Consider the following 12862-nt stretch of genomic DNA (forward strand, 5'->3'; position numbering starts at 1 on the left):
CATTTTTCTGCTATTTTATCTTTTGATTTCCTTTCTGATGTTTTCTCTTAGCAGCCCAGCTGGTCCGCAACCTTGTAAATGCCCAACAAGTGGCTAGTTCATCCCAGCAACAGGGTGATCAGTCCCTAAGGACTAGACAGTCCTCAGAATGTGTAAGTACTGTGCCTGCAAATTGGTTAGTCTTGGCAGGAAGATAGCACCCTTTTGGGTGGAATGGGGTTGATTTTTCAGACTGGTAAATTTAGTCTTCTAGATTACACAGTGCTTTGTAGAAGTGTCCTTGCTAAGGCTGTGAGTTAGAAAGGAGTATTACTTTTATGGTAATATAGATCTGTGTTAATATGTATGAGCAAATTCCTTAACTTCATTGAACCTGCTTTATTACTTGTAAAATAAGATAACTGACAAGTTTGTTAGATTAAAATAAGATGATGACTTTGAGGTTTTAGGCTTTGCCTAGTGGAAAAATATCGGTACCATTAATTTAAAAAGACACAAAAATTGAGCTGTATTGGGGGTTAGTAGTGTTAGGGCAATACACATATGGCATTTCACTTGCTTGAAACTTTGGTCTTCTTATAGCTGATATGGATACCTAGTGAAATATATACCCTGTAGGAGAGTAGTGAATTAGAATTCAGATTCTCTGGTTTCATATTAACTTTGTTGAGTTATTCTTTTGTCTGAATCTGTATTCACCTTCTTTAATTAATACTAATTGAATGCTTACTCTAAACCTGACACTGCTTTAAGTACTTGACACTTATCAAATTTAATTCTTTGAATGGCCCTGTGAAGTGGTAGGTATTAGTATGAACTAATTTTACAAATTGGGAAACTGAGAATAAGAAATTAAAAAGATTCAAACCCAGGTCTGTGTAGCTTCAAAGTTGTTAACTCTTAAACATACTAAAAATCTGATGTGATCTTTACTTTAGAAAACATACTTAGAGCATTTGAAAACAAGTAATAGGGAGAGTCTTGGAAAAATATATAGGAGCCCACTAAAATGTATCTACTTATCCTGAATTTGGTGTTTATATTTTCTACATGTATTGTTTAATCTTCACAAAAACCTATGAGGTAGATTCTGTTATTATTTATATTTTACAAGTGAAGAAACAGATTGCAGTTTCTTTCCTGAGGTGAACAGATACTTGGAAGTAAAACTTGAACCCTCAAGCTGTCTCTAAAACCTGTGCTGTGAATTACTTTCCCTGTGCTGCCGCTAACATTCTCTGCTTCTAGCAGTCTGTTTCATTTGACATTAGGGAAGAGTCTGTGTAATGGACGTTACTATTCTCATGTCTCACAAAGCACTTTAAACTCAACCTGTCTAGAATGTAGCTCATATTCTCTCCAACTCCTTAGATTTGCCTCTTTCTCTTATGTTCTCCATCTCATGGAATGTTCCATTATCTAGTTTTCTGAACTTCTCCCTCATACTCAACCCCCATATCCAGTCACCAGGTCCCACTGTTTGTGCATATAAAAGATAACTAAATCATAGCCATTTTCTTCTCTCTGTCTCTATATTGTATTTCCCTAGCACAGGCTGCCATCATCTCAGGATGCCTGTATTATGTATAGCAGCCTTTTAAACAGTCTCAACAGTCTTATATTTATTTATCTTTTAAAATGTTCTCTATTTCATTCCTATTAAGCCAGAATATTTTTTCTAAAATGCAGATTGGTGTTGTTTCTGAAGAGTTTAAACCCTTCAGTGGTTTGTTTCGCAGTGCCCCCAAGATAGAGTCTAAACTACAGGTCCTGTAGGAACCGTCCATTATCTTGGTCCTATTTAGTTTTTCAGCCTCAGAGCTTCCATTCCTCTTTCCTTACAATAATAGACTTCTTTCAGATTCCAATTATTTTAAAAGCCATGTGTTTTTATTTTTCAGTCATGTTCCCTCTGCCTGAGACACTCTTTCCTTCTCCTTATCTCTCTATCCTTTTTTAAATCAGACCAGTTTCTTTTTGCCCTTGAGTCTCAACTTAAGCATCATTTTTTCCAGGAAGCTCTCCTTAGTTTCCTTTTTCTTTCATCTTATCTCCCCGCCCCTCCCCCTTCTCCCAAAGTCAGTTTAGGTGTTCATACTCTGATTTCATTATACACTATACATTATTACATTCTTTATCACCGTAATCATTGTGCTTTATTGTGATTGCTTGTGTAATCTTTATCTGCTCTACCTCTTTTCCCCTATAAACCGTAAGTTCCATGAGAATATGCATGTTAGTATTGTATTTTTAATTCCTAGAACAATGCCCTGTACATAACTGGCACTTAGTAAATACTTGTTGAGGGACTGAATGAAAGTGACTGAGATAGTTAGATGTGTCTAGTTACAGTTGGAAGTACGGATTCTACATCATGGGAATGATGTCTGGGCCGTCTCTTCTTTGGGTAGTAAAAAGATTTATGAGGTAATATTTATGTGAGGATGGCTTTTAGAACCTTGTGAAAAATTCTAACTTTCATGTAAAATGGGGTTCTACTATTTGTTATGTATATCATAAGCTCTATAATGTTTTAATGCAGTAACTCCATAATCTTGTATTTTGATAATCACTGCTTTTATAAAATTAAGATGTTTATAAATTAATTTAAAAATCTATTTTTTTTCCTCTGCAGTCTGATTCACCATCTTATTCTCCTCAGCCCCCGCCATTTCCACAGAACTCTTCCCAATCTGCTGCCATTACCCAGCCTGCATCCCAACCAGGATCCCAAGCCAAGCTTGGCCCACCTCAGCAGGGAGCCCAACCCCCCCATCAGGTCCAGATGCCGATGTATAACTTTCCCCAGTCACCACCAGCTCAGTATTCTCCCATGCATGGTATGGGATTGTTGCCAATGCATCCCCTTCAGATCCCTGCCCCATCCTGGCCTATCCATGGCCCAGTGATCCACTCTGCACCAGGCAGTGCCCCCAGCAATATTGGCCTGAACGATCCCAGCATCATCTTTGCACAACCTGCTGCCAGACCTGTGGCGATCCCTAACTCCTCTCATGATGGACACTGGCCTCGTACTGTGGCTCCAAATTCCCTGGTGAACAATGGTGCAGTGGGGAATTCGGGTAACCCTTTCTTTTCTTCTTTTGTGTCTGTCTGTAAAAAGGTTGAGAGATTCATATTATTGGTTGAACCCGGGGAAATAAATGTGAACAAAAGAATGCAAGTGATATTTGGGCGGGGTGGGGGAGCAGTATAGGATTAGAAAAAAGTGTGAGCTATGAATTCAGACTGCTTGGATTTGAATCCTGGCTCTGCCGTTTATTATGTGGCATTGGGCTGTTGCCTAATCTCTGTGTGCATTGGTTTCATCTGTCAAATAGGGATGTTTACAGTGTCTAACTCACAGGATATTGTGAATATTAAGTGAGGTAATATACATAATATTTTAAATTTTGACTGCAGTACTGCTTTGTATAGGTATTGTTAACACTCATTTTATAGTTGAGGAAATTGAAGAGTTAAGTAACTTAATTATCATGCTGTCATAATTAATCATAGTAGATCCAAGATTTAATCCAGTTCTTTCTTTTAAACCTGTGTTCTTTGCCCTAGACTCTTTACTGTTGATCAGTAAGGATTAGTTCTTTAAAATGAAAAATACTGGTAGACTTAGTAGCATTAAAAAATAATAATTTTTTATTATAAATAATAAATTTTCATTATAGAACATTTGAAAAAATTATTCACAATCTTAATTCCTATACATAATTATTAAGTAATATTTGGTGTGTTGTCTTCCATTTATTTTCTAATATTTACATGTTTGAAAATAGTTCACATATAACATATATCTAGTTTTATATCCAGCTTTTTAGTAATAATTATTTTTATTTTAAAAACCCTTAATCATGGAAAATTTGAAATGTACACAAAAAGAGAGTAAAGTATAATGAATCTCCCTCTCTCCCCCTGTTAGCCAGCTTTAATAGTTATCAACATTTGCTATAATTTTATTTGACTCCTTCATCCTGTTAAAAAAAATTCTGGCTTGAGTACTTTAACAAAATATGAGACACTGTATTCCCTTCATTATTTTCTTCCTCATATTAACTGTTTATTGAAGAAACAGGAGCATTTCCACATTCTGGTGTTGACTGTATATTTGTGGCATTGTTTAATATGTACTGTTGTTCCTATATTTCCTGTAAAGTGGTTCTGTTCAGAGGCTGGATTAGAATCCAGTTTTTCGTGTTGTTGGGAAGACTCTTACTTCTTGGTTGATCCTGTATGTTTCCTATTTCTGCACTTCAGAAGGAACTGACTGGTTCTTCTTTTAGTGACTTAAGATTGATTGAGTTAGGTGACATCAGCCTGTTCTATCCATTATCAGGTTCTTCATTAATTTTTACATAGGTCTTAGCCACCATTGATAATTATTGCTGATATCCATTATTTCACTAAGGGTTGTAAAATGATGATTTTTCTGTTTACTATTTATTCTTATGTAAATAACTTTTCCTTATAAATTCTTCATTATACTGAAATGTAGTTTGTTTGGGAAATGTACGTTGAAAGCTTGGTTGCTTCCCTTTATCAGTTTTCATAAGAATTCTAGTGATAATTTTAAACAAAGAATGCTATTCTTTAGAGGACTGGGGTAGGAGGTATCTCTGACCTTTTTCCGAGCAATATAGATAATATATTTTGCTGAGCAGAAGTGCCAGAATGTGAGAACTCACTGAGATTTCCAATATCAAAAGGTAATGGCATACATGGCCATTCTAATGTGGCCTCTGCTTCTGTCACTCAACAAATGTTTATTGTGTATGAGCCCTGACATGCACCAGGATAGTCACTGAGCTTTATAACCCTAAAGACAGACTCAGTGTCCTGCCCTTTGATATATTGGCTCAAGTTCTTACAGTTTTTTTTTAATGATATTATTTTCAGAGAGAGGGGAAGGGAAGGCAGAAGAGAGGGAGGGAAACATTGATATGTAAGAGAAACATCAGTTGGTTGCCTCTTGTACACCCCCAACGCAGGGACCAGGCCTGCAATCCCAGGCACATGCCCTGACTGGGAATCAAACCGGCAACCTTTTTTTGATTCAGTCAGCATTCAGTCCACTGAGCCACACCAGCCAGGGCTCAGTTTTTATAGTTTTATGTCCTCCTCCTCCTCCCCACCACTAACTGATCTCTGTTTCAGCCTTAATGAACTAGTATCTGATGAACATATACTGTCTCTTACCCCTGATTGTTTAACTTCTTCCCTGTACCTGGAATATCTTCTCCGTTACTTTTGCTTACTCTCATTTCCTCCTGCTTTGCTTCAAAGCTTGGCTAACTCATTCATTCTCCATCTTTTTTTAAATTTTAATCATTGTTCAAGTATCATTCTCCATTTTTAAATTTAAATTACTTCAGGAAGCCTCTAGCTCTTGCTGATCCTGTTCTCCAATTGTATTAAGTATCTTTTCTCTCAGTGTTTCCTTAATATCCATATCATAACCCTTGTCTTACTGTGATAAAATTGCCTCTTGTCTGCAGAACCCATTAGACTGAACTTCTAGAGACTATGACTTACTTCTTACCTGTCATTGTCTGCCTAGTGTCCAGTACAGTACTTGATGTATGGTAGATATATTATTCATATGTTATTATTATATGGTAAACTATTAGTAAATATTTATTTGTTTCATGGATGCATAACTCTTTTCTTCTTTTTATTTTTTTATTGTTCAAGTATACTTGTCTCCATTTTCCCTCCAGCACTCCTCCCACCCCAGCCATCCTCACTTCCCACTCACTGGATGTATAATTCTTAGTTAATATTACAGCTGAAACTACTATTTCATTAAAAATGGGAGGACTGGATGAAAATATGATTATAGGGGTTGCATTAGAGTTGGAGATTATGTGAGTTTTCCCCTCAGTTTTGACATTATTTTGTCTACGGCCATACCACCCTGATCACCTCTAATTTTGTCAGAAATTATCTTTAATGAGGTTGTATCACTTGTATTATGAAGCTATTTCATTGTGAAAATGGCCAGGGGAGATTGGAATATATTCTTTAAAATACCCTTTAATGTTAAAACATTCTTTCTCAATCAGTCAAGATCTTGATGTGTATACCTACTCTCATTTATTATTAACTTTGAGCCCTTGCAGCTTCAGCTTTTAGTTGAAACTTGGTTTTATAAATTTGTGGTAAACCAGTGGCTTTATTTTTTTTGTTGCCTCCTGAAAGGACTGAGCTTAAAAGAATGCAGCTAATAGGGGTTTTCGTGTTCTTGCTCTCTACTCCTCCTATCCTTTATCTCCTAATTTCAGTTCCTGGTAGGAAGTTGAATGAGTAACGGTAGTGTCTTTCAGGTTATTTCCTGTTTCACTGTGACCCTGAATGAAAAAAAAAACCCGACCAAAAATGATCCAGAAGATTCAGGGGGCACAGCTCTTAAAGATCATCTTAAAGAGAAGTAGGTTGGTGGGGGTCAGAGAAAGGATAGGAGTCATATTTTTTGAGTTCCTATTTATATGCCACAACGTATACAAGCCACTTTTATTCTTTTATCTAATTTAATCCTCACAACAACTTGAGGTTCATACTGAACCGGAGTAATTTTTCGAACTGAGATTCAAACTTAAACCTGTTTGGCTTCAAAGCCCTAGTTCTCAGCCATTATACACACAGTGTCTCAGCTTCCAATAAATTGAATTTCTTTTGCGGTCAAGTTATAATTAATTCTAGGATAGTTGGTATTCACTGTCTTTAGGGTAAAATACAAACTCCTTAATGATGCACTAAGGTTTTTTGAAATACAGATCCTACCTACCTGTTCAGCTTTTTCCGTTACCACTTCCTTCCTTTACCCTTATTTCTATTTTGTCAGGTGTTTTGAAGATTCCCAAAATTGCTGCACTTTCCTGCTTTCTCGCTTTTATACTGCTATTCCTTTTGTCCAAAAATGCCCTCATTGCCCCATTTTCCCTAACTGGTTCCTTCTTCCTTAAAACCCAGTTTAGTCAGTCATCTTAGGAAAACCTTTATCCTCGAACAACTTGTTTAGTCCCCTCTTAGGAACACCTTCTACTGATCTGTTAACAACAGTTACCACATATTATTGTATATGTCTTTTTTTATGTCTCCTGTTTGAATAATTTGGGCACAAATACAATGTTTGAGTCTTAAAAAATGTTGTTTTTGTATCTTCTGCATTTAGCATAGTTCTTGGCCAGTTTTAGGTACTCAATAAATCTTTGTGGAATGAAGGAATATGAGTGAACAAAAGCTGATGTTTTAAAATATGTCTTTTCTTTCTTATTGATATGCAGAGCCAGGCTTTCCAGGACTAAATCCTCCAATTCCTTGGGAACATGCACCACGTCCCCATTTCCCACTTGTCCCAGCTTCGTGGCCTTATGGTTTGCATCAAAACTTCATGCATCAGGGAAATGCCAGATTTCAGCCCAACAAACCTTTCTACACTCAAGGTACCATTGCTTACAAATTTCTTAACAGGCTGGGTGGGTTTTGTTTTGGGACAAAGAAGCCTTTGTAAGGTCCAGGATCGAAGAGTGAAAATTCAGGTACTCAGTAAACATTTATTGAGAGAGCATGCTGTGTGTTAAATTATGCTAGGGTTTTGTTGTTCAAGCAAGAATTAAATAAAACCTCCACACTTAATGCATATTGTATTAGGAGAGCCAGAAATGTAAAGTAAACAAGAATAGGGGCTTAAAGGAATCAGTTAATGTTGCTCTGGCAGAGAGAGCAGAATATGGACAGTAGGGATCAGATCACCCAAGATTTTTACGTTTGAACTAGATCTTTTTTTTTTTAATGGAAACATTTTTTAAATTTGTATTTATTTTTAGAGAGAGGGGAAAGGGAGGGAGAAAGAGAAGGAAAGAAACATCAGTGTGAGAGAGGAACATCGACTGGCTGCCTCTCATAAACACCTCAACCAGGGACCAACCCACAACCCTGGCCTGTGCCCTGACCAGAAATTAAATTGGTGATCCTTTGCTTTGTGGGACAGTGCCCAACCAGTTGAGCCACATGCATGAGGGCTGAACTAGATCTTGAGATTCAGGATTTTTTCCCTAGAGATTTTCTAGAGGTGAGAGCGGGGAGGGGGTGAAGGAATAATATATTCAGAATCTCTTAGTTCTTCCTGGCATGAGGGAAAAAGAGAAGAGAAAAATACTAGGACTAGAGTATGAGGTAAATGGGAAAGATGTATAGGTGATGAGACTAGAGAAGGTAGGCTGAGGCCATATCATAAAAGAGTTTGGACTCAGTTTAATATGAAGTCAGACCCTAACAGACATTTTTGAGTCGAGTAGTGACGTGGTCATATTTGTTTAATAAAACTAAGATTTGAATGACATTAAAATTCACAATATTCTGTTGGTTCTGATGTACCGGTAATGGCTTTAATCTAAGTAATGGTTATTACAAACTAAAGAGAATGCCAAGGAACTTGGAGCATTTCATCTAGCCTACTTGCCTCATAGGTATCTCAGTTCCAACAGGGAATGCCTGAGTCTGGCCTTGAGCTCTTGGTTAACCTAAATAGTTAAGAAAACTAGAGTCATAGTTATTACAGTTAAACTTGGGAGTTCAAGCCCTGGCTGGTGTAGCTCTATGGATTGAGTGCCAGCCTGTGAATCAATGGGTTTTAGGTTTGATTCTCAGTTAGGGCACATGCCTAGGTTGCAGTAGAGGTCCCTAGTGGGGGGCATGTGAGAGGCAACCACACATTGATGTTTCCCTCTCTTTCTCCCCTTCCCCTCTCTCTAAAAATAAATAAATAAAATATTAACCCCCCCCCCCAAACGTAGGAGTTCAAGAAAGTAAAGAAATATACTCAAGATATATTGAGTGAATGAAGTGATCATTTTAAGGGGAAGCCACTAGTGTAGTATGACTGTCAGGCTTTATACATTCAGTCTTCCTCAACTGTTCATGCACTGATGAGGCATCCCCTCTATTATAGATGAGCAGAACCTTGACTATGACTGCTTTCGTCTTCTAGCAAAGAACTAGGGCTGAGGGAAGTTACTGTTGGTCATACAAGCTGTTTTAGTGGGGAAAGTCTGAAGTTCTTCCCTGGTGGGTTTGTTCTTGATTCCTCCCCTCCATCTCTCTTTTTTCTCTTTGCTTTCACGAATACCTGCATTTCCCTTCCCTCCTTCTCCCCCCAGCCAAGTGTTTTGACATGTGTCATCCCATATTTACTATATAAATAGAAAAGAGAATAGCTACAAGTTAATTCTAAGGGATTATCAGACAAACAGGCATAAGCCTTTCAGTTTCCCGTCTGTGTTGTGTCCAACAGACAGATGTGCTGCCCGTCGGTGTAGAGAGCGTTGTCCCCACCCACCAAGAGGAAACGTGTCGGAGTAATGCAAGTCCATTTTCTTTCAGCTGGTCTACCGATGCACAGCAACCAGCCAATCCTGCTGTCTCAAGGGTATCCGTACCTCAATGTCAGTTCCATTCAGCAGAAAAAGTGACATTTAATGGAAAGCAAAACAAATCAGGTCCTGATTTAAACTTTTAACACGTTTAGATAGCTTATTTAAATTCTAAGACTGTTTTTAAGAACTGTATTATTTGTATATAAATATGAACTATAGTTTTTACTAGTATCACCAAATTGAGTGATACAAATTTCATCTATTTTATTACCCTATTTTTAAGGGAATTTTATGTTTTGTTTAACCTTGATGAATTGTATAAAGAGAGAATTTTAAAAATTACATTCTTTATTTTCTATTAGCTGTATTCATACTTTGGTTGCTTCAGACTTTATATATTGTTCTTAAGAATTAGGAAAGACTTTCATGTGTTTTAAATTTGTCACTTCTATTCTTTACAGAACCTTGTAGTGCCAAAAACTTTTTAAAAGGTAAAAAAAAATAAAATAAAACTACAACCTGAATATTCAGAATTTTTTTCTTTTCCATTCTTGCATATTGAAAATATTCAAACTTGAACAGAAGATATTTGAAGTAATTCTATTTTAAGTTAATAAATCTTTTTGACAAGAGTCAGATTTGGTTAATTTATCTGGTTTAGATGGTGGAAATATAATGTAAGAGTTCAGACTTATTTTACTCTCAGTGCGTATATTCTCACAGACATAATTTTAGAAATTCAAGGGGTTTTTTTGGTGTCCCTTACTTTATTGGACTCAACACCCATATGCAATTTTTAGAGAGATCGATTTCTTGTCCCACTTATTTATGCATTCATTGGTTGATTCTTGCATGTGCCCTGACTGGGGATTAAATCTGCAGTCTTGGTGTATTGGGATGACACTAACCAACCGAGGTACCTAGCCAGGGCCCATGTGCTGTTGATAGAAGCAAATGCTGTCTCCATTTTATCATTTGAGAAGACTAAGGTGCATAACAATAAAGTGATTTTCAAAGGTAGCACAGTTAAACATGTCGGAAATAAAATTGAAACATCTTTTAAAGGAGAGTTTTAAACACTGAAACTGATACTGGCAATTAAAGTTAAAAGAAGGTAATTCTTAATTGCTGAGAAACACTGGTCAGACCATTCAGAGTCTTAAACTGCTACCTGGAAGGTACACCTGCCATGATGAAGTTTACCAGTAATATTTGTAATTATAGTTGGAAATCAAATTTTTGGGTGATTGGTGGTAGATTTTTTTTTAGCTGTTTGTTTGGTACTAGTACATTAAGGTAAAATAACTTTTTAAAAATCCCTAAAGGAGATTTGCCAGGGATTTTAGGCAAAATGATGCTAAAGATTTCTTTGGAAATGTGCAGAATAAGTAAAATGTATTTTATGGACAGTGAGTGTACTATCTTTGTTCTGCTTCCTCAGATATGCATTACTTAAAATAGGAGACTTCCTGGGCTTTTGCCATATTTTCCAACATGGAAGATGCTTGAAATCTAATACAGGAGGTTGAGGGGTTTCCTGCTATATTTACAGCCCTGAAAAGGTATTTATTAAATGTTAAATTAAGATCAGGTGTATTTACTGCTACTTTTTTCATATTAAAGCTGCAGCATCCCTAAGAATCCTAAGTGGTGGAGTTAACTTATTTGTTAATGAGAAACCTGGTCCAGTGTATGCTTTTGTGTTAAAATGTGACCTGGAACATTGAAGATTTTCTTTAAAAGTTCGTCTTCAGGTATTTCATCTCCATTTCAGGTTTTAGAGTTATGAGGCGTATAGGGTGTTCAGCTCATTTTACTTTTGAATATATTTGAAGTTTTCATTAAAAAGAAAAGAGTCTGTGACTAGAGACCACCCCTAACTCAGCCTTCCTTCCTAAAGGAAAGCACCATATGACTTGACAAGATATTTAACAGGCAATAAACTTCAGTGAACGTAGGTTTTGCTTATACAAGACGGTGTTGTATACTGTAATTTTCAGCATCTCACTTGTCTCTCCTTCAGGATTGTCAATGTTGAATAATTGGCAAAAAAAAAAAAACTGTTCCTAGTTGAAAAATAGAAAGCTCTTAAGTTTGTAATTTATGTGTTGGTACACGCCCAAAACCTAGACACGTGTCCAGACCGGGAATCGAACCAGTGGACTTTTGGTTTGCCGGATGACACTCAACCCACTGAGCCACACCAGTCAGGGCAAATTTGCAAACATTTCATAGAAATTTCAAGTTTACACAGTTTTTTATTAAAATTCATTGCAGAGCAGTTGAAAAGGGCAAAAAATTATTCAGTTATATGCAGTGTTCTGTATAATGTTTAATGACATAAAGACAGTATTTTCCCATGAGTATTAATTGTGTACTATTTGTGTAATTTATTTGTTCAATACCCTGAGATGAACATTTTTACTATTTTTTTTAAGTATATAAAAGTATATGTAAAATGTTGATGGGTTAAAGCTATTTATTAGGATTTTTTTCCAGTTACAATGTACAAACATTATATTAGTTAAGGTGTAAAACACTGATTAGACATTTATATCTTATGATCACCAAGGTAAGTCTAGTACCCATTTGACAAGTTATTACAATATAATGGACTGTGTTCCCTACACTGTATATCTCCATGACTATTTTTATAGTTGGCAATTTGTACTACTTAATCCCTTTCACTTTTTTCACTCATCCCACTCCAGTGCCCTCTCTCATCTGGAAACTTTGTCAGTTTGCTCTCTGTATCTGAGTTTGTTTTTGTTGAGTTTATGGTTTTTTGTTTTTAGATTTAATGTATTAGTGAAATTATACAGTATTTGTCTTTCTCTTCTGATTTCACTTTGCATATCTTTGAAGTCCATTTATGTTGTCCCAAATGGCGAGATTTCATTCTTTATTATGGCTAAGTAAAAAGTTCCATTGTACCATTGTATATATGCACTACATCTTCATCCATTCATCTGTCAATGGGTACTTATGTTGCTTCCTTACCTGCCTCTTGTAAATAATGCTGCAGTGAACATAGGGATGCACATACCTTTTTAAAATAAATCCTTTGGATTTCTTCAGATACATATCCAATAGTGAAGTGAAATTCCTGGGTCACATCAGCTATTTTTAATTTCTGAAGGAAGTTTGTAATGTTTCATAATGGGTGTACCAATTTATAATCCCACCAAGAGTGCAGAGGTTCCCTTTTTCCCACATCCTTGCCAACACTTGTTGATTTATTGATAATACCTGTTCTGACAGATGATCTCATTGTGGTTTTGATTTGCTTTTCCCTGATCAGTGAGGTTGAGCATCTTTTCATGTGTCTGTTGACCACTTGTATGTCCTCTTTGGAGGAACACTTATTCATGTCTTCCATTTTTAACTTGTTTCTTTGATGCTAACCTGTATGAGTTCTTGATAGGTTTTAGATATTAATCCCTTAATTGGATATATCATTTGCAAATAATTTT

General features: G+C 36.3%; 1 protein-coding gene across 10 annotated transcripts in view; it reads left to right on the plus strand.

The window, feature by feature from the left end:
* Positions 1–12862, plus strand: part of TUT4 (terminal uridylyl transferase 4) — a 124325-nt gene that overhangs the window by 94519 nt on the left and 16944 nt on the right. For 5 of the 10 annotated variants that reach the window (XM_045858432.1, XM_045858424.1, XM_045858449.1 and 2 more), the window contains 4 exons: positions 52–152; positions 2636–3083; positions 7299–7457; positions 9397–9913. In XM_045858432.1, coding sequence (XP_045714388.1) covers positions 52–152; positions 2636–3083; positions 7299–7457; positions 9397–9485 — 797 coding nt within the window. In that variant the 3' untranslated portion in view covers positions 9486–9913. Of the gene's footprint in view, positions 1–51; positions 153–2635; positions 3084–7298; positions 7458–9307; positions 9914–10830; positions 11106–12862 lie in introns of those variants that run through there. The other 5 variants (XM_045858464.1, XM_045858471.1, XM_045858479.1 and 2 more) reach the window with 3 other exon arrangements.

The sequence above is a fragment of the Phyllostomus hastatus genome, unplaced genomic scaffold (genome assembly GCF_019186645.2).
Source record: "Phyllostomus hastatus isolate PE091 unplaced genomic scaffold, TTU_PhHast_1.1 phas_contig_147, whole genome shotgun sequence".
Lineage (NCBI taxonomy): Eukaryota > Metazoa > Chordata > Mammalia > Chiroptera > Phyllostomidae > Phyllostomus > Phyllostomus hastatus.